Here is a 23215-nt window from a genome sequence, read left to right as displayed (position 1 = left end):
GGGAGTAGTGTGAACAGTGGGGAGATTTAGGGGATTAGTGGGAGTAGTGGGGAGACTGAGGGGGGATTAGTGTGAATAGTGGGGAGAGAATGGGGGGAGTAGTGTGAATGGGGGGGAGTAGTGTTAATAGTGTGGAGAGAATAGTGGGGAGACTCGGGGGATTAGTGTGAATAGTGGGGAGACTGGGGGTTAGTGTTAATAGTGGGGAGAACGGGGGGATTAGTGTGAATAGTGGGGAGAACGGGGGGGATTATTGTGAATAGTGGGGAGACTGGGGGGATCATTGTGAATAGTGGGGAGACTGGGGGGAGTAGTGTGAATAGTGGGTAGACTGGGGGGATTATTGGGAATAGTGGGGAAACTGGGGGATTATTGGGAATAATGGGGAGACTGAGGGAGTAGTGTGAACAGTGGGGAGATTTAGGGGATTAGTGGGAGTAGTGGGGAGACTGAGGGGGGATTAGTGTGAATAGTGGGGAGATAATGGGGGGAGTAGTGTGAATAGTGGGGAGAGAATAGTGGGGAGACTGGGGGGATTAGTGTGAATAGTGGGGAGAATGGGGGGATTAGTGTGAATAGTGGGGAGAATGGGGGGATTAGTGTGAATAGTGGGGAGACTGGGGGTTAGTGTTAATAGTGGGGAGACTGGGGGTTAGTGTTAATAGTGGGGAGACTGGAGACACAGTGTGAATAGTGGGGAGACTGGGGGATTAGTGGGGAGAGAATAGGAGTAGTAGTGTGAATAGTGGGGGAGATGGAGACTTGGGCACTAGTGTGGATTGTGGGGAGACTGAGGGAGTATTGTGAATACGTTACATAGTTACATCGATGAAAAGAGACTTGCATCCATCAAGTTCAGCCTTCCTCACATTTGTTTTTTGCTGTTGATCCAAAAGAAGGCAAAAAAAAAACAGTTTGAAGCACAATTTTGCAACAAACTAGGAAAAAATCCCTTCTTGACCCCAGAATGGCAGTCAGATTTATCCTTGGAACAAGCAGTTATTATCCTACATTGAAAGATTATATCCTTGAATATTCTATTTTTGCAAGTATGCATCTAGTTGCTGTTTGAACATCTGTATGGACTCTGATAAAACCACCTCTTCAGGCAGAGAATTCCACATCCTGATTGTTCTTACAGTAAAAAAAACCCTTTCCTTTGCCTTAGACGAAATCGTCTTTCTTCCAGTCTAAACGCATGACCTCGTGTCCTATGTAAAATCTGGTTTGTGAATAGATTTCCACACAATGGTTTGTATTGGCCTTGAATATATTTGTATAATGTTATCATATCCCCTCTCAGGCAACGTTTTTCTAAACTAGATAGGTTTAAATTTGTTAACCTTTCTTCATAGCTGATATGTTCCATTCGTTTTATTAATTTTGTAGCCCGCCTCTGCACTTTTTCTAGTGCCATAATATCCTTCTTTAGAACAGGTGCCCAAAATTGCACAGCATATTCAATATGTGGTCTTACCAGCGATTTATAAAGAGGCAAAATGATATTCTCATCCCGAGAGTGAATGCCCTTTTTCATGCATGACAATACCTTACTGGCCTTAGCCACTGCTGATTGACTTTGCACATTGCACATTGTTGCATAGTTTGTTGTCTATAACATGTATGTATGTAGCGGGGAATGTGGTGCGACTAAGAGTGGGGAGACTACCCCAATTCTCCCCCCAATAACGTCAAACAACGAATATTGGATGAAACAGGCCACAGCATTTATTAAACTTACAACTGTAGGACTCATCCGAACTTTATTCTTTTTCCTTTAATTCAAATATAAATAAACACAAATATATATACATACCATAATTAGCATATAAATTAACACTTATTGCCCTACAGCCTGTAACTTAAATAACCGTCCTTGCCAACGAACTTAACCAGGTGCCTATGCACCAAAAACTTTACCCACTGGTATCTCGCCTCCCCCCTCGTCCAAACCAAAATTCCCATCATCTTAAATGCTCTACCACCAGCCGTTTTTTTGCTCGGTGGGCACGTCCAATTCGGTGCTTACAGAGCAACGAATTCCAGGAAATACCTTGTCCATCTCCTGACATTCCATCTGCTCCCCAACCCTGTTGACACACGCCCCGCCACAAACCCCGCTGTTTTAAACCTAAAATCAGCGGGGAGCCCCACCAAAACCAACTAAGGCCTGTTCCACCACTTCCTGCATGGCAAGACAAAAAAAAAAAAAAGGGTCGAGCCCGACCTCCATCACCCAGAAACACATTAGCTGCCACGCGTGTGACAATACCCGGTGGCGAACCAAAATCCCCTTATCCTCAAACACACCTAGAGGCCCTGCAATTTTTGCTTCATACAGCAGTGTACCATGCACGGATTATGGGCCCGCTGCCAAAAGATACGGGAAATAACCTCCGACCAATCGTTTTTTTGGGGGGGGTTTTTTTGGAACTGCATTTATTATAACATATGACAAATACTGTGTAACACATCCATAATTCATTTTAATAATCTCCCTTCTTTTCTGTAACCAAAACGTTAAACATAAATAACTTAACACATAGTATCATACAGTGAATCCAACACCACGCATCACAAACAATTAAAACACGCACCAATACCCTCTTAGAGGCAGACGTCAAACACCACATTGGTATCGTCCCAAGCTCAATGTCCCCCAAGTGGATAACCCGAACATTAGGGACAGGTGGGACAGCTGAACCTGCTCTGGGAGGAGCCGAACCCATTTCATACCTCTGGTTTCAAACCAACGAACCTCCACTTCAGAAGGCGCACAACCTCCTGGACGGACACCCACATGGGAGAATAACCAGGAAAAATACATCCAGATATTTTCTGTTTTCCAAGTGCATCCTGGGAATTGTTACTGTTACCTAAAGTACTGGTACTCATTTATCTACCTCAAAGGAATGAATGGTTAAGCCACCGCTGTTGAGAATTGAACCCGCAACCCCCCAAGGATTGAACAAATTCTACGAAACCAGCATTACTTCACTGAGCAAACTCACCATACCCCCTCGCGGTCCTCAGCACCACGTGCGAACTTGAGCGAAAGACCCAAAGAATTAGGAATAGGAAAGAAAAGATCCCATCCGCATAACCCAAAAGAGGGCCCGTGCATACTAGGCGCAGCTCACAGTTCTCCACAAAGGAAAAGTGCAACAGCCGAACCCATATACCCTTCCCGAAAAAAATCCGACCTTGATTGTCTAATAAGTATAGTGATATGATCCAAAATAATACACCTGCACTGCATGGCCTACTAGGAATGACCAATTCCCCAACATGCATGGCCCCAACGAATTCCAGGGAATAGGCCAATGAAAAGAGACAGGCCTCGAAATAGGGTACCAGACCAGAGGGGGGAACCCCACCCAATCCTGTCAGGAACATAGCGTAGCCCGACCTTCCTGACAAAAAAAAAAACATGAAGCATGCTCTCATCAGACCAAACGCAAAGCTGTTTCCGTATTAGGCGTACGCGACAACCCTTACACCACAGAAACCATGTCCACTACTTACCATATCGGGTCCACGAGGCCCGAGAGACTGACCCATGGACAAATCCCGCAATCGGCCAGACCAAGCGACCACACCTCCCTGGGCATGGAGTCGTCACAGAGTCCTTTCCAGCTCCGCCCGCGGGCCGACCACCCAAAAGTCCCAACCATTGGGAATGAGAGGGAGTATCCGCCACAACAACGTGAATGCCAGGAATATGCTCTGCCCTACAAGACACATTTAGACATAAGCATCAGAGCCCCAAAATGCCACAGCAAGCCACCTACTGGAGGGGAGGAGGCCACCAGATGATTGACAGCTTGAACCCCCCCAGAGTGCGCAGAGAAAAAAAAAAAACATTTATCCCAAAACTGGGAACCCCAAACACCACTAGCATGGGGAAGAGATCCCAGATGCCCATTCCTTACGAGGCCAGAGACATGCAAACCGTCCAGCCAACAGGCAGCACACCCTCTAGGGCACAGAATCACCCCAAACGAAGCCACACCTCGGGAAGAGGTGTAAGATCAAGTTAGAGACCTCAGGCGTCTGCCAGTAGGACCTGCCATCATACGTGGCCTGGACGTGGCCCAGACCACCATATCGCCCCGCAGAGCCAGAGACACCCGAACGAAGCACCAGGGTGAACCCGGACGTCACGCAGTTAGAACTTATCGTCAGGATTACTATTTAATCCAGCACGTAGAACTGTATAGCACAGATGACAAATAAGTAACTTATTACCGGTTCTTAGAATGGGCGGATTTAACGTACATAGAATAGTCAAAAATGATAGCCGAGGTCAGGGAACACAGAAAGGGACGCAGCGATGAGGAAAGCCCGGAGTCAGGATACCAGAATATAGAGAAGTCAATAAACAAAGCCAAAGTCAAAAACCAGGTAGAAAACTAATAACAGGAACGTGCTCTCAGACAACCACAAGGGAAACCACGACAGGGCACTGAGCAGGATAAGAACTGGACCTAAATACCCCTCCTCTAGATCTGATAGGCTGTAACCGGCCTTTGACCCCAAAGTCAGTTACCAGGTTTCATTTGCATAATTTCTGCTCAGCATTAACCCTTCTGTGGATTAGGCTGCTGCTCGGCACAACTTTTCCTGTGTGGACAGTAAATGTCATTAACCACATTTCTATAAGCTGATGAATACGTGACACTTATAAAGCCCTAGGGCCAGCCATGTCCCGCCGTAAGCCGCAAACCGGATGCGAGGCAAGAGGCCTAAACCCGCCACAGAATCAATCTCTAAGCCCCAATGTCCCGAAGAGATGCCCTCATGCACCTAAAAACCCCACAAATGCCTGACAAATGAAGAATCAAACAGTATTTCCCTTGCTCCTTTTTGGGCACCATGCCCAAGGGGGAGACCAGCCAGTAAAGGGGGGGGGGGGGTCGCTAAAGGTACCAGCCATGCGACCCAGAGACACCTATCTGACAAGCGTAATCGACCACATGCAGGAAAACCCGGAATGACCAAAGGTTCTGAACCAGCAATGAAGGGGGGGTGAAAGAGAAAGGAATCCAAAACCCATGCCCACAGCCTTCCAACAGGACGATGGTTTCTCAACAGATCTTAGAACGGACGAGCCATGGGCACGTTGAGCTTACGACAACTAAAGTAATTGCCTGTAGTACCCAGATCCCCTGTCTCACTAGCTTGTCCCCGTCAGAAACACCGGAAGATGGGATGAGCATCCCCGCAGGCGGAGCATTCGGTGAACGAGGCACCCCATGTACAATTATTGTCAGAAAATGTGCAACAACAGCCTGACCTCTGCCTCGCAGCTGGGGAGGTGAATGATACGCCCCACCAGCCTCCCCAAGAAAGTACGAGAAACCACCCTGCTGTGGCACAGGTCATAATGGGGAGCCAGATGCCTTGTCCATGTGGTCCCAGAAAATTGAGGGGCGCAACGCCAAATGTTGACGAAATTGCTTGTCACTCCAAATGGTGTCCTGGTAGCAGAACAATGCAGAGCACTTGTGAGGTGCCTCTTCCCCCATGACACTAGCCAGATTAAAATGTGCAAATCCAATAACCGAAAGTCCTGGGGACCCTCCAGTAATGGATTGATCGCCGTCCTTCTCCTGCAGTGGAGGAGCTTCCTCCATTGGCAGGGGAGAGACAGACAATCTCAACCAAATTCTCCCTTCCCATTATTTTTTAAATTTTTCTTATTTTTTTTTATTTCCTGCGACAAGTGATAAAACCCCAGCGTCCCAGCCCCAATAAGCGGACCCCCGCGCCACGGCGAAAATGCCCAGAGAGTCACACGTCATTGCAGGAACCACAATGGCGCCTAATATCACGCCTACAGCAACCGTTGTGGTAGCACCCAACGCCACCAAAGAAACACTAGCGACACAAGGCACGGGCGACCCATGAATCCGCACCACTTAAGGCCACTGCGCGGCGGACCAAAACGGAAAGCTGACTACCTAAGGGGGACTCCCTGCATGCTTGCTCCCCCTATTCCCACTGACCCAGACAACCCCGAAGACCCGATGGGAACCCCCCCAGCGAGGGACCTCCTGACTGTAAGCAAGAAATAGCACCATACTCACCAGCCGATGATATAGTAGCCAATCACAGTGGCACAAGCATAAACACTCCCCTTTAGCTGAGAACAACCCTCCTCTCTATCCTGGAGATAATTGGGAAGTAATCCATGGACAGAGGCCAAACTCCATTTTGTACATAATAATAAAAAATACATAAAAATCAATAACTCCAAATTACACGAATAGAATATCTAGGCATGTGCATGGGGAAAATTTTCGGTTCGGCATTCCGAAAATCGGGATTTTCGCAATTCGGGACTTCAAGACTTCGGAACTTCGGCACCTCGGGACTTTTATTGCAGCCGCTTAGTAGATAACTCCCTAATACCGTGGGAATTAGGGAGTTATCTACCAAAAGGCTGAAAGACCTAAATTGGTCTTTCAGCCGAATTTACTAAGTAAAAATTACTTAGTATTAGTAAATTTTGCCCCTACTCGCTATACCACGAGTAGGGGCATGTCTATTAAACAGTGAGCAGCCTCTGGCTGCTCACTGTTTAAAAAAAAATAAAAAAATTGGATTAAGTAACCAATCAGAGAGTTATGAGTCAAATTACACAGCGTGTGAAAATTCCAAAGAACTTTCCCACGCTGTGTAAAATGACACAGAGCACTTACCTGTCAGTCTCTTCATTTACCTGTCAGAGCTAAACTTTATAAGCCTTCCCCCTGCCCTGCAGAGCTCAGTCTGCGCGGAGCCCTCGCCGGGTGAAAATTGATTATTTTTTTTCTGCTCGTTTCTTTTTTTTATAATTGCGTCGGTTATTATGGTTTTTTATTTGGTCTTTTTTGGGGCTGAAAAAAGAAGATTTTAGAAGAAAGAAAACATCGAATGGTAAGTTTTATTTTTTACAGGTACTTAGTTAAAGGTACCCCCTCATTATTTTTAGGGTGCGGGGGGTAGGTAGGGGGTTAATTTTTTTGGGGGGGAGGGGGTGACTAGGGGTTTGGGGACCCCTAGTCACCTGGGGGGACACACAACATTTATTTTTAGGGCCCCCACCAGCCGCTCAGGGGTGGGGGACAGGGGGGAGGAAACTAGGTCCCCCCCTTATTGCAATTTAGGGCCCCCACCCGCCGCTCAGGGGTGGGGGCCAGGGGGGAGGACATTAGGTCCCCCCTATTCTTGTTTAGGGCCCCCACCCACCGCTCAAGGGTGGAGGCCAGGGGGGAGGACATTAGGTCCCCCCACTTATTCTTGTTTAGGGCCCCCACCCACCGCTCAGGGGTGGGGGCCAGGGGGAGGGCATAAGGTCCCCCCTTATTATAATTTAGGGCCCCCACCCACCGCTCAAGGGCCTGGGGGGAGGACAATAGGCCCCCCCATTATTTTACATTAGGGTCCCCACCCACCGCTCAGTGGTGGGGGCCAGGGGGGAGGACTATAGGTCCCCCATTATTCTGATTTAGGTCCCCCCTTATTATAATTTAGGGCCCCCACCCACCGCTCAAGGGCCTGGGGGGAGGACAATAGCCCCCCCCCATTATTTTACATTAGGGTCCCCACCCACCGCTCAGTGGTGGGGGCCAGGGGGGAGGACTATAGGTCCCCCCTTATTTTGATTTAGGGCCCCCACTTGCCACTCAGGGGTGGGGGCCTGGGGGAGGACAATAGGCCCCCCATTATTTTACATTAGGGCCTCCACCCACTGCTCAGGGGTACGGGGCCAGGGGGGGGCAATAGGCAATAATTTTTTTGTTTGTTTGTTTGTTTTTTTACAGTGAGCAGCCACAGGCTGCTCACTGTTTAATGGACATGCCCCTACTCGCGGTATAGCGAGTAGGGGCATAATTTACTAATAATAAGTAATCTTTACTTAGTATTAGTAAATTTGGCTGAAAGACCAATTTAGGTCTTTCAGCCTTTTAGTAGATAGCTCCCTAATACCGTGGGAATTAGGGAGTTATCTACTTATTCATTCCTGTCATTACATTGACTGGCCAAGTAACTTACATTTTATATGAATGTGTGTTACTTGATTGTTGTAAGTGTTGCAAATGCTTACAGATGAATCCTGGCTATGTTTGTATACTTTTTATTTAAAATTGTTTACAGTATAACATTCTTCTTCTTTCACTGGGTAAGTATACTAGGACTTAGGCAATACTGTGCTTCGGAACTTCGTAAATTCGGTAATTTCGGAACTTCGGCCTTCGGACATTCGGAAGTACCCGAATGTCCGAATTGCCTGAAATTCGGCCGAATTCATATTCGGACCGAAACGAATTGCACATGTCTAAGAATAACCACATTTAACATATCCCCAGATAGTTTCGATCTGAGCGCACATTATTACCGAATGGTGCTCAGATCCTGTACACACAGTTCAATTGCCATGGAGCAAAAGTATTTCACTTTGTCTTTCGGTATACGAATGGGCTCCATGGGATGGCTATCTGGGGTAAGTCATTTCGTGCAGAAAAGTACCGAATGGACCAGAGTTCGTATGCTGGAAGGCAGAGAAGGGAGGTCGGCGGTTTCAGTGGTGTTCGGGAGAAATAGTGTCAGTTTTCAGTTCCAGGAAATTATCGACGAACACCACTGATTATTCGTGCGTCCAAGATGGCCGCCGCCTCCTGGTCGGCATACGAACGACGACCACCCAGCATACCATTGATAATTAGGAGGTGTGTGCGGTTAACCACAACGTTCTAATGAGGCCAAGAGGTTAACCAGCAGCACACTTCCAGGCTGGGTGGCCGGACGTTCAGCAGTTTGTTCGTGAATTTAGGAAATAAATGAATGAGGGGTACGGACAGGCAATTAACCGAAAAACAGACAAACCCAGCGGGTTATAGGCACAGTTCCAAGACAGAGGAACGGTCACAGGGACCACATTGCTCCTGAAGGTGCCTGCCATCATCCAGGGCAGCAGCAGCAGCTCCGAGGGCAGCAGGATTGAATCCACAGCCATCCCTCAAGCAGGTAAAATCACCAGGCCCAGGACAAATAGGAGTGCAGAGGCAGGGAAGTTGTTTGCTGGTCAGATTCCCAAGAGGCACTGAGGTAAGATGATCCCTGCCCCACTACAAACACATAACCACTCCCCTAAACACATACAGCCAATCACCAGCACCATCCCCACACTCATACATTTGCCCTTGTCCGTTTAGCGGTGCTGACTCCCCAGGGCCTATTCCCAGGTCCTTTTCATGTGTTGTTATCCCTAATTCGCTTCCATTAAGGGTATACATTGCTTGTACATTCTTTACACCAAAGTACATAACTTTGCATTTTTCAACATTAAATTTCCACTGCCATTTGAGTGCCCAGTCCCCCAATCTATCTAAGTCCCTCTAATGTGAATAGTGGGCTAGAGTGGGAGGAGTAAAGTAATTAGTGGGGATACTGGGGGCGTAGTGTGAATAGTGTTGAGACTGGGGGAATAAGTGGAGAGATGGAGACAGGGGAATGATGTGAATAATGGGTAGACTGGGGGCGTAGTGTGAATAGTGGGGATACTGGGAGGTAGTAGTGTTAATAGTGGGTAGATGGAGACTAGGGGGTTAGTGTGAACAGTGGGGAGACTGGGGGAAGTAGTGTAAATAGTGGGGCGAGAATGAGGGGGGATTAGTGTTAATAGTGGGTAGTGTGACAGACCTCCTTGTCTCTGGATTATCCCTTAAAAAACTTGTTTTGTCTGTTTGTTTGTCTGTTCCCGGTTGTTCGTCTATTTCCCTGGTTTCATTCACTAAAACGAACTAACTACCGAATGACTGGCCACCCAGCAGGGAAGTGTGCTGCTTGTTAACCTTTTTGACCTCTTTGACACTGTGGTTAACCGCAGCCACTTCCATCTCCCGAACGGTTGGCTGGGTGGTCGTCGTTCGTATAAACTATCGAACGCCCAGCTGTGTTTTGTCGTTGACCACATGGAACTATTTTCGGTCACTGTTTCGCATGAACACAATTTCGTTTAGATTCATACGAGCGGCGTTCGGTACTTTTAAATTCACGAACCCTGAGGACTAAAAACCATGGAACTGATTCTAAACAGATTTATGCCGAACGGTCGGTGAAAACACTTAAACCCCATGGGCGCTCAGATCCAAGCTATCTGTGGATATGTCGAACATGGGGGTTTAATTATGGGGAATATGAGTTATGTATTTTTTGAATTTGACAATCTTTATTCGTTTGTCGTTGAAGGCATAAAACGAAATGCATTGGGGTACAGAAGAAGAATAAGGGGGTGGGGGATTACGTGTATTAAACACAACATCAGTATAATGCAAACAAGATAGGGTACAGAAGAGAAGGGGGGAGATTATGTTAGTTAAACCTTGTTAAGGTAGCCTCTCATGTGCACACTGCGGTAGGGCTGGTCTCAGTCCGTCAGAGGATACCGTAGAGCAATAAATGCAGTGATAGTATTTCGTGGTAGGTTACTGACGTCTCTTGCTGTACTCGGCTGAGTTTGTTCGGGTTGCAGGTGCCTATCTAATGGTCGCTACAAGGGGTCGTTTGTGGCTCGAGGAAGGATCGTTAGGGGGGAGGGAGTAGTGAGTCTCAGAGATAGGTGTAACCTAAGTAGGGTCTTGGGCCTGGGTGTACCTGTCCTATAGAGGTTCGTTTAGCAACCTTCGTCTCTGGTCTAGAGGTCACAGGTGTTTGTCTAATATCGTAGTGTGGTTGTCAATGTGGGCGGGCTTGCGGGCCTCCCAGATTTCCCAAGTTAGAGACCAGTATCATGTCTTGTCATGGGTGCCTCTTGCCATAGTTTCATATGTTTTGTTCGTGTCTACTGCTTGGATGCATTGGGCAATGGTGGGAGGGGAAGTTTGTTTCCACTTCCTGTTAATGACCCTTAGAGCAGCTATGATGATGTGGTAGGCTAGGTATTGTTGGTACAGTTTCAGCTGGTGTGATAACTGGAGGAGTAGGAAGGTCTCAGGTTGGTGTGGTAATTTTGTATCTATGCATTTCGCCGTTAAATCTGCCACCTGTTGCCAGAACTGTTGGAGCTCTGGGCATTGCCACCAGGTATGCAGCATGGTGCCTCTGTCCCCGCTGCATCTCCAGCAGGTGTCGGATAAGTTGGGGAAATAACGCTTTAGATGCGTCGGGACCAAGTACCATCTATACAGCACCTTTCGCGCTAGCTCTATGTGGGTTGTGCAAAGAGTCATTTTTTGGTGCGTCCAGAAAATGTGTCGCCATTGGGCTTCTGAGAGTCGCCGTCCAAAATCTCTTTCCCACGCCACTATGTGGGAGGGGTTTTTTTTCTGAGGCTGGGCGTTGTCAGAGAGATAAATCGCAGAAATACGTTTGGTGGGCGGTTTAGGAGAGAGGTATAGTCTTTCTACGTTCTGCCAGTGGGCATTCAATGCGGTGACAGGCAGCGGTTTTGGATGTTTGTCAAACCAGGACTTCAGTTGCATGTAGGAGTATTTGGCTATCGAAGGGAGAGCAAATTCCAGTTCTAGCTCTTGATAAGTCTTTAGGTGTGTGTCATGTAGTAGTTGCGACATCGTCTTGATATCATGTCTATGCCAGAGTGAGTGGTTAAAATCCGGTATGAGGTGTTGTAAGGAGGTTATGCTGAGGGCAGGCGAGATTCGGTCAGGGTTGTCCATCCGCCTTTCATCCGCATCCCATATGGAAAGAGTGAGCTTAGTCGTGGGCAGCAGTTCGTTATGTTTTGGTATTCGATTTTTCGGTAACCACGGCAGTGCCGAAATGTGCATACCATTCGCGTGGTCTTTTTCTATTGTGGCCCAAGCTTTCGGTTCTCGTTGTGGAGAAGTCGCTAATATAGGTGCTATTAGCGCTGCTCTATAGTACACCATTATGTTAGGCATTCCCATGCCTCCCTGTGCAATCGTGCCGTATAGAGTGGATTTTGCCACCCGTGGTTTCTTGTCTTCCCAAACATAATTAGTGAGCAGGTTTTGTAAGTCCTGAATGTAGGTGCAGGAGAGTCGAATCGGGAGGGTTCGAAAAAGGTATAGTATTTTTGGTAGAGCTATCATCTTCACCGAGGCTATGCGTCCAGCCCAGGAGATGAATTTCCCTTTCCATCCTTGAAGAAGAGTTCGGAGTTCAGTGAGCAGCTTGAGGTAATTGGATTTGTACAATGCTGTTGGTGTGGGAGTGAAGTTAACCCCTAGGAATTTAATATAGTCTTGCCTCCAGTCATATGTGAAGTTGGTTTTAAGTTGGTCCATCTCCTATTTGGGGATATTAATTCATAGGGCTAGGGTTTTTGCTATGTTCAATTTATAATAAGAGCACTGGCTGTATTGGGCGAGGAGGTCATGGAAGTTTAGGAGGGAGATGTGTGGTTGTTCTAACGTTAAGAGGATGTCATCTGCGAACAGAGACAATTTATATTCACGGCCTTTAATCTTAACTCCGTGTATGTTTGGGTCGTCCCTAATCATTTGCGTTAAGGGTTCAAGTGCTAATATGTAAAGGAGAGGGGATAGTGGGCATCCCTGTCTGGATCCGTTGGATATGGAGAAAGGTTTGGAGATGAATCCCCCATTGACTACTCGGGCAGATGGTGCAGAGTAGAGAGCTGCGATGAGGGAGATGAACGTGGAAGGGAAGTTAAACTTGTGGAGGACCGCGAGGAGAAAGGATCAGTGAAGCCTATCGAAAGCTTTCTCCGCGTCCAGAGAGAGAAGTACACTTGTGGCCCTCCCTCCTCGCAGTCCATTAAGGATGTCGAGGACTTTGCGGGTGCCATCTGCTCCCTGCCTGCCACTCACAAACCCCACGTGGTCCTCTTTAATCAGTGATGGGATGACTGGTGCTAATCTATTCGAGAGGATCTTGGCTAGTTTTACATCAGTGTTTAGGAGGGATATAGGGCGCAAATTTTGGCACCTGTCTGGGGGCTTCCCGGGTTTAGGGAGTGTGGCGACATGAGCCATTAGCATTTCTGGGGGCATGGTACCGGTGCTGAGTACGTGGGTGTAAAATCTCTGGAGATATGGGCTGAGTGTTTGTGCGAATTGTTTGTAATATGCGTTTGTTAGGCCATCGGGGCCAGGGGACTTCCCTGTCGGGAGTTCTTGGATGGTGTCTAGAATTTCTTGTGTGGAGATGGGGTGCTGTATGATTTGGATGTGGGCTTCCGATAGAGTGGGCAGGGTGTTTTTTTGAAGAAATGTGTCTATTCCCTGGGTAGTGGGCTGGTGTGTGGCGGGGTCATTTTTTAAATTGTAAAGTGTATGATAGTATTCGGCCATCTCATCATTAATATCTTGTGGATTGTGGATTTTCACCCCAGTTTTCGCGACTAAGTAGGGGATTTTGGAGTTCGCTTGTTTGTGCTTCAGTAGTGTTGCCAGGTGTTTACCTGCTTTGTTGCCTTGGGGATATATGATTTAATCTTCAGTTTTGTTAACATATAGGCCGTTTTGTGAAGGGCTATGGTATTGAGTTGAGTGGTAAGGTCTGCAATGGATTTGGCCTGTGCTTCAGATGGGTGGAGGAGATGGGCGTTTGTTGTGTCCCGAAGTTGTCTCAAGAGGCTTAGATAGTCCCTCTCCCTTTTTTTGTTTAAGTAAGAAGCTTGGCTTATCAAGGGCCCTCTTATGACCGTTTTGTGGGCCTGCCAGAGAGTTGCTATTGAAACCTCAGGCGAGTCATTCATTTCGAAGTACTCATGAAGGTGGTCGGTTAATTGTCGTACAAAGGGTGCATCCTTTAGGAGGGAATCATTCAAACGCCATGGGGGTTTACCCCTGTGTTGGTATGTGTCTCGGAGGGTCATTGTGATAGGTGCGTGGTCTGACCACACTATGTTCCCTATGGAGCATTCCGTAGTTTGTTGTAGGAGAGGCCCAGTCAATAGGATATGATCGATTCTGGAGTATGTTTTGTGGACTTGTGAATAGAATGTGTATTCTTTGTCCTGTGGATGGAGTGTCCTCCAGACATCATACAGGCCATGATTTTGTAGTAGTTTCGTAAGAGCTTTGTTGGTGGGTGTGAGTGAGACATGTCTGGCAGATGTCATTGGGACTGTGGAATCTATGCGTGAATCCATAGTGTGGTTGAGGTCTCCGCATATTAGAACTTGGGCATTGGTGTCGGCTGGCAATTTGTGGAGAACTTTATGTAAGAAATTGTGTTGGTTGGCATTCGGGCAGTAGAGACCTTCCAGCATAAGGGGTTGGTTATTTATTAGGCAGTGTAGTATTACAAACCTGCCGTTTTTCTCTAGTTTGACTTGCAGAGGCTTTACAGTGAGGGAGCTGTGAAGGAGAACAGAAACGCCCCGGGATTTGGAAGAGTGGGTGGCGTGGAACTGGTGAGGGTAGTCCCGTGTGGCGAATGTAGGGGTTCGGTTATGGGCAAAATGCGTTTCTTGGATGCAGACCTTTGTTGCGTTTTAGGTCTCCAGTAGCATGCGTCTTTTATGGGGTGTGTTCAACCCTTTGACATTGTGCGAGTAAATTTTCATGGTGGCAATAGGGAATGTGGGTTGTAGCCCGTGGTGGCCTGACAGATCAGGAGGTCAGTGAGAGAGAGTATGGTTGTGTATTCTCTGAGCGGGTGGGTTGGGGGGTCACAGTTAAGGTCCAGTGTGTCTGTCACACCTTGGGGGGTTGGAAGTCTAGACTACCAGTCAGTGGCTGTCTGGGCTCCATTTCAGAGAAAATGAGTGTGCAGAGATATTTGAGAAAGAGTAAAACACATAACGTTACATTAGAACATCATAACTATAAGGAACATGTTGCAGTGATCGTATACGGTTTCTAGTGCCACAGTGAGCGAGGTACAGTGGCGGGCGTAGGCTGTTGTGTGTCATACTAGCAATATAGATTTGTGGCTAGTATATAGTTGGGTGGTGATATCGCTAAGTTATCGGTCAGGAGGTTATTAGCAATGTCCCGCTTCAGGCAGGCAGTGCCCACAAGGGGCTTTGGTTTATATGCCTAAGTCTCGTCACAGGCCGTTGATTAGTTCGGATCACACAATCCGTGGGTGGGTGAAGATGGCCCCTGTAGGGACTGGAGCTATGCGGCACTCCGCTAGTTAACTAATGCCTGGCATTTCGGGGCATTGTTCGGTCCGCTGGGGTTCCCCGCGAGTGCTGGGGTAAAACAGGTGAGAGTCACCCTTGGAGTCGTGGGGCGGGGTACCTGTGTAGGTATGGGGAGGTCCTCATCCACCCCTACATGTCGTTATGCTAAACACACGTTACCCTGAGGGTGTGCAATCCCATCTTTGTCTAGTCAGTACCTCCTGTCTAAAGGGCTCGGGGCACTAGCCCCGCAATAAGCCTACTGTCCTGCTCGGATTAATCGCTAGGGTAAGAATAAACAGTTGTAAGTAAACATGAAGTGATATACGTGATCTATAATAGCTATAAATCAGAGCTATGCATTATACTTGCGGCTTCTCATGGGCAACAGTTCGTGAAACTTATTGGTTAGTCCTCCTGTGGTCTGCGCCCCTGTTTAGGGGGACGGCGGGCTTTTCCAGATCCAGGGTCAGGTGGGCCCCAGTTTTCCAGCTTTTTCAGGTTATGATTGTAGTGTCTCCATTCCGTGTAACAATTATCTTGGTGGGAAAGCCCCATCTGTATCTGATCCCCCGGCTTCTCATCTCCGCGGTAACTTGCTGGTATTCCCTGCGTCTCCTGAGGGTGGCCGCGGAGAGGTCCGCCATCATGCGCACCGTGGAGAAGTCGTCGTGTGGGCTGGGTTTACTGCGATACCTTTTGAGTATGAGTTCCTTAATATGATAGAAATGCACTCTGATGAGGACATCGCGGGACGTGGAGTCTGGTAGGTACCGGAGTTTCGGGATCCTGTGTGCTCTATCTACCAAGAGCATGTCCGCCGGAATGCCAGGCGCATATGCGTGCAGGAGGCCTCTTACAAAGAGTGGCAGGTCGTCCTGGGTAACAGATTCCGGAACACCGCATAGCCGTAGGTTGTTCCTTCTCGCTCTGTCCTCGTAATCCGCCATTTGTGCCTCCATATTCTCCAGTCGGTGTTGCAGCGTCAGGACCTGGTCTGCCGTCTCGGCTTGCATGGAGGCCAGGTCTTTGCAGCTTTGTTCCACCTTGGAGGTCCTGCCCGACAGGTCTCTCACCTCCTGTCTAATTTGATCTGCTGTGACTTTCCAGGTATTAATCAGGGTGGCAGACATAGTCTCCATGGCCTTTTCGAAGTGGCTCTTCGTGAGGCAGTCCTGCAGGCGAGGTCCCTCTATTGCGGGGAAGGCGGCATCTGCATCTGTGTCCTCGCCGCCATCTTGGAGCGCGGGCCGCGCAGATTTAGTGTGCGCTGTTTTTTGCCCGAAAAAGGCCATTTTATCCGTTTTCGCCATAGATTTCTTTCCCTTAGGTTGTGTCATGTTGAACGATGTTGTTATTTAATTTCTCTTCTTGCGATTAATGGTTGATTATGGAGCCCATGTGCCGGAGCAAATCCTCACACGGCCATCTTGCTCGGCGGTCAGCCACGCCCCTCATGAGTTATGTATTTTAATGTGTTTTTGTTACAGTTTTACCTTAGGAATAATTTCTGTACCTGGAGATAATTAAGTTACTACGGCCACTTAACCCAATTATCTCCAGGATAGAGAGGAGGGATTCTTCTGTTAATGTGGGAGTGTTTCACATTGTATTGTATTTTTGATTGGCTACTGTAATTGTATTCCAGTCCCCCACAAGGTCCCTGTGGGAGTATCCCTTGATGGATGACCTGCATAAAAGCCAGCCTGTGGCACTCATTAAACCAGTTCATGCTTGACCCTCAACACAGAGCCTCGTCTCGTGCTTGGGGGGGATATTTCTTCAAGGTTCCTGTTCAGCGCTTGGGATTATTCAGTAGCAGACTTCATACTTGGGGAAAAGAACATCTTTTGACGGCGTTAACCCCCTCCTTATACCCGGGGTGCAGTCACAGGTAAAATGGGTGTGTAGTGTGAATAGTGGGGGAGACTGGGGAGATTAGTGTTAATAGTGGAAAGATGGAGACAGGGTGAATAGTGGGTATACTGGGGGGCGTAGGGTCAACAATGGGGAGACTGGGAGGGAGTAGTGTTAATAGTGGTAGTAGTGTATTGGGGAGATGGAGATTTAAGGGATTAGTGTGAATAGTGAGGTGATGGAGAATTGGGGACTTGTGTGAATAGTGGGGAGACTGAGGGAGTAGGGTGAATAGTGGGGAGACTGAGGGCGTAGGGTGAATAGTGGGGAGACTAGGGGCGTAGTGTGAATAGTGGGGAGACTAGGGGCGTAGTGTGAATAGTGGGGAGATGGAGACTTGGGGATTAGTGTGAATCGTAGGTAGATGGAGACTGGGGGTATTAGTATAAATAGTGGGGAGACTGGGTGGAGTAAAGTGAATAGTGGGGAGACTGGGGGAGTCGTGTGAATAGGGGGGGACTGGGGGAGTAGTGTAAATAGTGGGGGGACTGGGGGCGTAGTGTGAATAGTGGTGAGATGGAGACTTGGGGATTAGTGTGAATCGTAGGTAGATGGAGACTGGGGGGGATTAGTATAAATAGTGGGGAGACTGGGTGGAGTAAAGTGAATAGTGGGGAGACTGGGGGAGTCATGTGAATAGGGGGGACTGGGGGAGTAGTGTAAATAGTGGGGGGACTGGGGGAGTAGTGTATATAGTGGGGGGACTGGGGGCGTAGTGTGAATAGTGGGGAGATGGAGACTTGGGGATTAGTTTGAATCGTAGGTAGATGGAGACTGGGGGGGATTAGTATAAATAGTGGGGAGACTGGGTTGAGTAAAGTGAATAGTGGGGAGACTGGGGGAGTAGTGTGAATAGTGGGGGACTACGGGGGTAATGTGAATAGTGGCAAGGCTAGGGGGGGAGTAGAGTGAAGAGTGGGGGTGTGAAGAACTTCCCGATTTAAATTTTCCCCTTTTAGCGAACTCAATCTGTTTCCCCTTGGTTCGGTGGGGAGTAATGTAAATAGTTGTCAGGCCTTAAGCCTCCCGATGTCTCCTCATACTTCCGGGTTTGACGGAGCTTAGCCACACACCCATTGCCGCGGTCTGCTATTTAATGCGACCGCACCAGCTGATAGACGCTGGATTATTGAAACGCGTACCGCGCCAAACTCACCGGCTCACATACCTCGCTGAGACGACCACTCGCTACTAGACCGGACTGGAGGAATATTCAAGTCCCCCAACATCTCTCCTCATCACAGACAGCTACCAGCACTCTCGGCAACCATTCACTGAAGCAACCGCCTCGGAGGAGAGCTGGGGACACAATCCCTCTACTTCTAGAAGTTAAGTAACTTACAGTCTCTGAGATAAGAGCTAACAATGCTTAAGCTTTATTTCAACTTACTAAAGTCTGCTATCAAGTTGTCCAGCAATCCTGCTACAGCTTTCCTCAAATCAAGTATTATTCAAGTTCAGCTGTACCTGTCTTGCTACAGATAATCTTATTTCTTCATACTAAAGTCTGCTATCAAGTTGTCCAGCAATCCTGCTACAGCTTTCCTCAAATCAAGTATTATTCAAGTTCAGCTGTACCGGTCTTGCTACAGATAATCTTATTTCTTCATACTAAAGTCTGCTATCAAGTTGTCCAGCAATCCTGCTACAGCTTTCCTCAAATCAAGTATTATTCAAGTTCAGCTGTACCTGTCTTGCTACAGATAATCTTATTTCTTCATACAAAAGTCTGCTGTTAAGTTGTTCAGCAAGCCTGCTACAGCATCCCTCAAAACAAGTACTATTTAAGTTTTGCTGCACCATTCTTGCTACTGATAATTCCAATGTATTTAATCTCTTATAATTTGAACTGTTAACAAGAATAACGGACTTTAATGAATTCTGAACCTTGTCAATGCTAATTGAAACAAACCGTTTATTATTTAAAGAAACAGTAACTGTAATTCTGGAACTGAAGTCTCAGTTCCATCTAAGTGTCTTAATAAAATATCAAAGTCCTAAGAAATCTGCAGTTGTGTTCCACATCATTTACTGTGAACGTGACAATAGTATGGAGACTGAGGGAGTAATATGAATAATGGGAAGATGGAGACTGGGGGAGTAGTGTGAATAGTGGGGTGACGGGGGATTAGTGTGAATAGTGGGGAGTAGAGTGTATAGGGGGAGACGGAGAGAGTAGTGTGAATAGTGGAGAGACTGCGGCATAATGTGAATAGTGGTGAGACTGGGGGAGAAGTGTAAATAGTGGGAAGAGGGAGACTGGGGGGGAGAAGTGTGAATAGTGCGGAGATGGGTGGGAGTATTGTGAATAGTGGAGAGACGTTAACAGTAGTGTGAACAGTGGGGATAGTGTGAATAGTAGTGTGAATAGTAGGGAGAGAATGGGGGGTGTGACGAAGTGCCCTTCGCCACTTGGTCCTGGAGAGGCCTGCTTGCCAGCCTCCTCCCCTGTGACTATGACTCTTTGATGTATTTGACTTTAAAGCCCCTATTCTACCTTCAGACAGACTATTTATGTAGGTTGCTTTATTTCTCTTATGTTTTAGTCACCCTGTACCCATTATAGGTGCAGGGTGTGTGTAATGTAATTGTTTATAGTGTGTGTGTGTACTGCTCTCCTGTGCTGCTGTACTGCTGAGGTTTGCTACCAACTAGGTGGATTTGGCTATGGAGCTTGTCTAGTGCCCTCTGTTGGTAGCAACAGCAATATGCACTACCTGAAGAGCAAGACTGGTTCATTTGCATATTCATGTAGATTTGCATATCGCTAATTCTGCATGCAGGAGAGACATTTTGTGTTAATTATGGTCGTCCCCACCCACTTATAAATATGTAATTATGTTATAATAAGTCACTGTATTTTGCCTGCTATAATTTGACTGTTTGCAAGTTTATTGAGTTTTCACAGCAATGTTAATGTAATGACCATATGGGCTAGTCCCAAGTAAAAGAAAGTTTATACAGATCTTCTTGATCCCTCAAAACATAGCCTTGTCTTGTTATTGGAGGGAGCAGTTATAATCACTTTGGGGATTCCTATGATCTGCATACTCTCCTGAGCTTGAATCACTTTACTCTTTTAAGAGCTTGTTCCTGATATGCTCTCCTTGGAGGAGAGGTCTTCCCCACACAGTCCTGGATGCTCATACAGGGTGCTGGAGGACACAAGCTGATCCAGGGTGGAAGGAAGACAGCGAGACTCCAGTCAAGCTATGGCGGTTGCGGAGTCTGCGGTGGTTGTGGTGTCCGGTGCGGTGCTTGTGCTCCTCGGCGCAAGCTAGGAAGTGTCCATTAACGGAAGGTTCCATTACAGGGGGGATTAGTGTGGAAAGAATGGGTGAATAGTGGGGAGACGGAGGGAGTAGTGAAAATAGTGGGAAGACATAGCGAGTAGTGGGGGTGTGAAGAACTTCCCTATTTAAATTTCCCCCTTTTACCGAACCCAATCAGTTTCCCCTTGGTTCGGTATTTTCAAACTACCGAAAGCGACCACCCCCTGGCTTGTTAACTTCAAAAGAAACACTTAACTTAAGTGTTCTCTCTTGGTGGCGCCATTCCTATAGCCGAACACACGTGCTCTAGTAAATGGCGGCCTTTTTGTCTCTGAACACAGGTAGCAGTACTTGGTCGTTGAGTAAGTGGAACTATTTGTCGAATACCTTACCTCGCGAACTCTGGGAAGCGCTGCTTGGGTAAAACACTCCTGAATGAGTGGGGAGACTGGGTGGAGTAAAGTGAATAGTGGGGAGACTGGGTGGAGTAAAGTGAATAGTGGGGAGACTGGGTGGAGTAAAGTGAATAGTGGGGAGACTGGGGGAGTACAGGCCAGGGGGATCATTTGTTTGTATTCGCAGAGGTTAACACAGTAAAGGAGTTTAAGCATGCGTTAAATTGTTTAGTTTTGGTTAAATAATGAAATGGTTGAACATGTCCCTTCTGCGCCATTTATCAGAGTTTGGGTTGGAGGATCCACCACGTCCGGCACATTGCCGCCATATGACTAAAAGTAGTGGGGGAGATTGTGCCGGGGAGAGAGGGGTAATAAATATAACAAAACATTCTCTGGAGGATATGGGGGCGATCAGATAGGTGGGTGTAGAACCCCAGTCATTATTAAAATTATATAGAAACAAGTGGAAATTGGGCTCAGTGTGAGTGCACAGTCTCAGGCTGTGTGAGTGCAGAGTCTCAGGCTGTGTGAGTGTGAATGAGTTACAGCCTCAGGCTGTGTGAGTGTGTAGTCTCTAGCGCTGTAAAACAGTTCAAACAATTCTTACAAAACTCGCCGTTTGACATGCAGGAGCTGTAGGTGAAGAGGGCTCTTTTAGTTAAAAATTCTACTTATATCGCACTGACAACTTTAGTACTGTGAACGTACCGTTCCTTTAGACTATGTCAACTTTTCACATGTTCGGGAGTTATTGTACCTGGACCTACTTTTTTCAACTCCCGAACGAGGACCTCATTAGAACCCCAACGTAAGTTAACATAAGTGCAAAACCGTAAGGAAAATAATTCATGAGTGCTTCCCCTGGGTGGCTGCCATTTTGTCTCGCGAACTTGGTCGTTGAGTGCCTGGAACTCTTTTCGGCTATGCACTCGCACAAACCCCGGCAAAGATTGTATCCCTGCACGTTCCACTTCACGACCAGCTATACGAACGACGTTCGGGAGATAGGAACTACCGAACTGGGGGGGGCATTCGGTCCCTGAAACCAAGGAATATCTTGTATGCTATGTTTCTGTATGGATACCACCTGTTGGGGGTCTGTGTATAAATTGAGAGTGTTTGGCCTGAAAAAAGATGACTCCCACAACTAAGTCACGTCTAGTTACTGAGGGGATACGAGCTTAATCACACAACAGTTCCAGTCTGGCTGAGAGGAGAAATAGCGGTGGTAACCAGTCAGATTAACCAGAGTCCGCTACAAATACCTAGAGTAAAAAAGTTATTTTCATTAAGTTTTCTAATCTCTATGATAAGGGGTTAAATGGGAGGTTTTAAATGGTGGGCACTAATGATGAGGGTGTGTGGCCAGTGAAGCCAGATCCAGGAGTGGTTTGGTCAATTATGGGTGTGGCCAGGGTGGGGCTGTGAACATTTTGCCCTGGCGGGATCTTTTATCATTGCAAAATGAAGCAAATAAGTATTGGTACATCCATGATTTGTGTGAACAACGAATCCGTTACTGAACATGTTAAATATTAACATCGTTCTACCTTTCTTCTAGGTGCGTTTGTGGTCTGTTGGACCCCAGGAATGATAGCCTTGCTTCTTGATGGTCTGAACTGCTCAAAGTGTGGGGTGCAGGAAGTCAAGCGATGGTTTCTCCTTCTCGCCTTAATGAACTCTGTGATGAACCCCATCATTTACTCCTACAAAGACGAGGAGATGTGGCGGACATTTAAGCGGATGATGTGCTGTTTCTCAAATGTTGACGCAGATCGTCGCTCGTCACGTGTCCCTTCCACGGTTCACAGCACTAGGAGTAATGACACCACCTGCCAATATTTTGAAGATATCGGTAATCCCTTGCCTGTGACCAATGGCAGCACATTACCTAACATACCTCCTCTGGTGGCGTCTGACTTCACAACATTAATGCTCACATAAAGTAAATGTATGCACAGAGTGAAAATTCTATGATATTATATGTAATAAATGGAAAAATTGTTATCAGTAAGTTGAACAGAATTATGAAATATTATTAAAGTGTGAGCTCTTTGTATGAAAACTGTTTGTGTTTTTAGTATTGACTAGTTTCTATTTTTCTGTGTGCGTGATATGGATCTCTATAAAGAAATGGAACAATATTAAGGGGAGCCCATATGGGTCGTCAACTCTAACTGGGATAGTAAGATCCGGTAAAGGTCCAGTATGTGGGTACAGCGGCCACAGAGTTGGTATTATTTCCAGAATTCAGATCCAGCCACTAATTTCCATTTTTCCTGGCTTAGCCTTGATTAATCAATGTGTTCTGAAGATAATGGGCTGGTAAGTGGTGAACACTGGCTTAGTGTCAGTAAGGGTAATTCATTAAAAGCCAAAAGGCCCCACACCGAAGGGGGGGAAAAAATCCAGTACGGGGCGGCTCAGACTGCACAACCTGGACATTGTTCCCACTATGTAACTATGTGCAAATGTTTCTAACCAGGCTCTAGATGGTGGTGTTAACACTATAGGGTCAGGAATACATGTTTGTGTTCCTGACCCTATCGTGATCCTTTAAC

At 47.1% G+C, this 23215-nt stretch overlaps 1 protein-coding gene across 1 annotated transcript in view; it reads left to right on the top strand.

Annotated features, from left to right (window-relative positions):
• LPAR3 (lysophosphatidic acid receptor 3) overlaps positions 1-22719 on the top strand; it is a 48042-nt gene extending 25323 nt beyond the window's left edge. The window contains exon 2 of the mRNA XM_063427135.1: positions 22216-22719. Within this exon, the coding sequence (XP_063283205.1) occupies positions 22216-22598 (383 nt within the window). The 3' untranslated portion in view covers positions 22599-22719. The remainder of the gene's footprint in view (positions 1-22215) is intronic.
• Positions 22720-23215: the final 496 nt, after the last annotated feature.

This window comes from Pelobates fuscus, chromosome 7 (genome assembly GCF_036172605.1).
Source record: "Pelobates fuscus isolate aPelFus1 chromosome 7, aPelFus1.pri, whole genome shotgun sequence".
Classification (NCBI taxonomy): Eukaryota; Metazoa; Chordata; class Amphibia; order Anura; family Pelobatidae; genus Pelobates; species Pelobates fuscus.
This window is presented reverse-complemented; position numbering and strand designations above follow the sequence as displayed.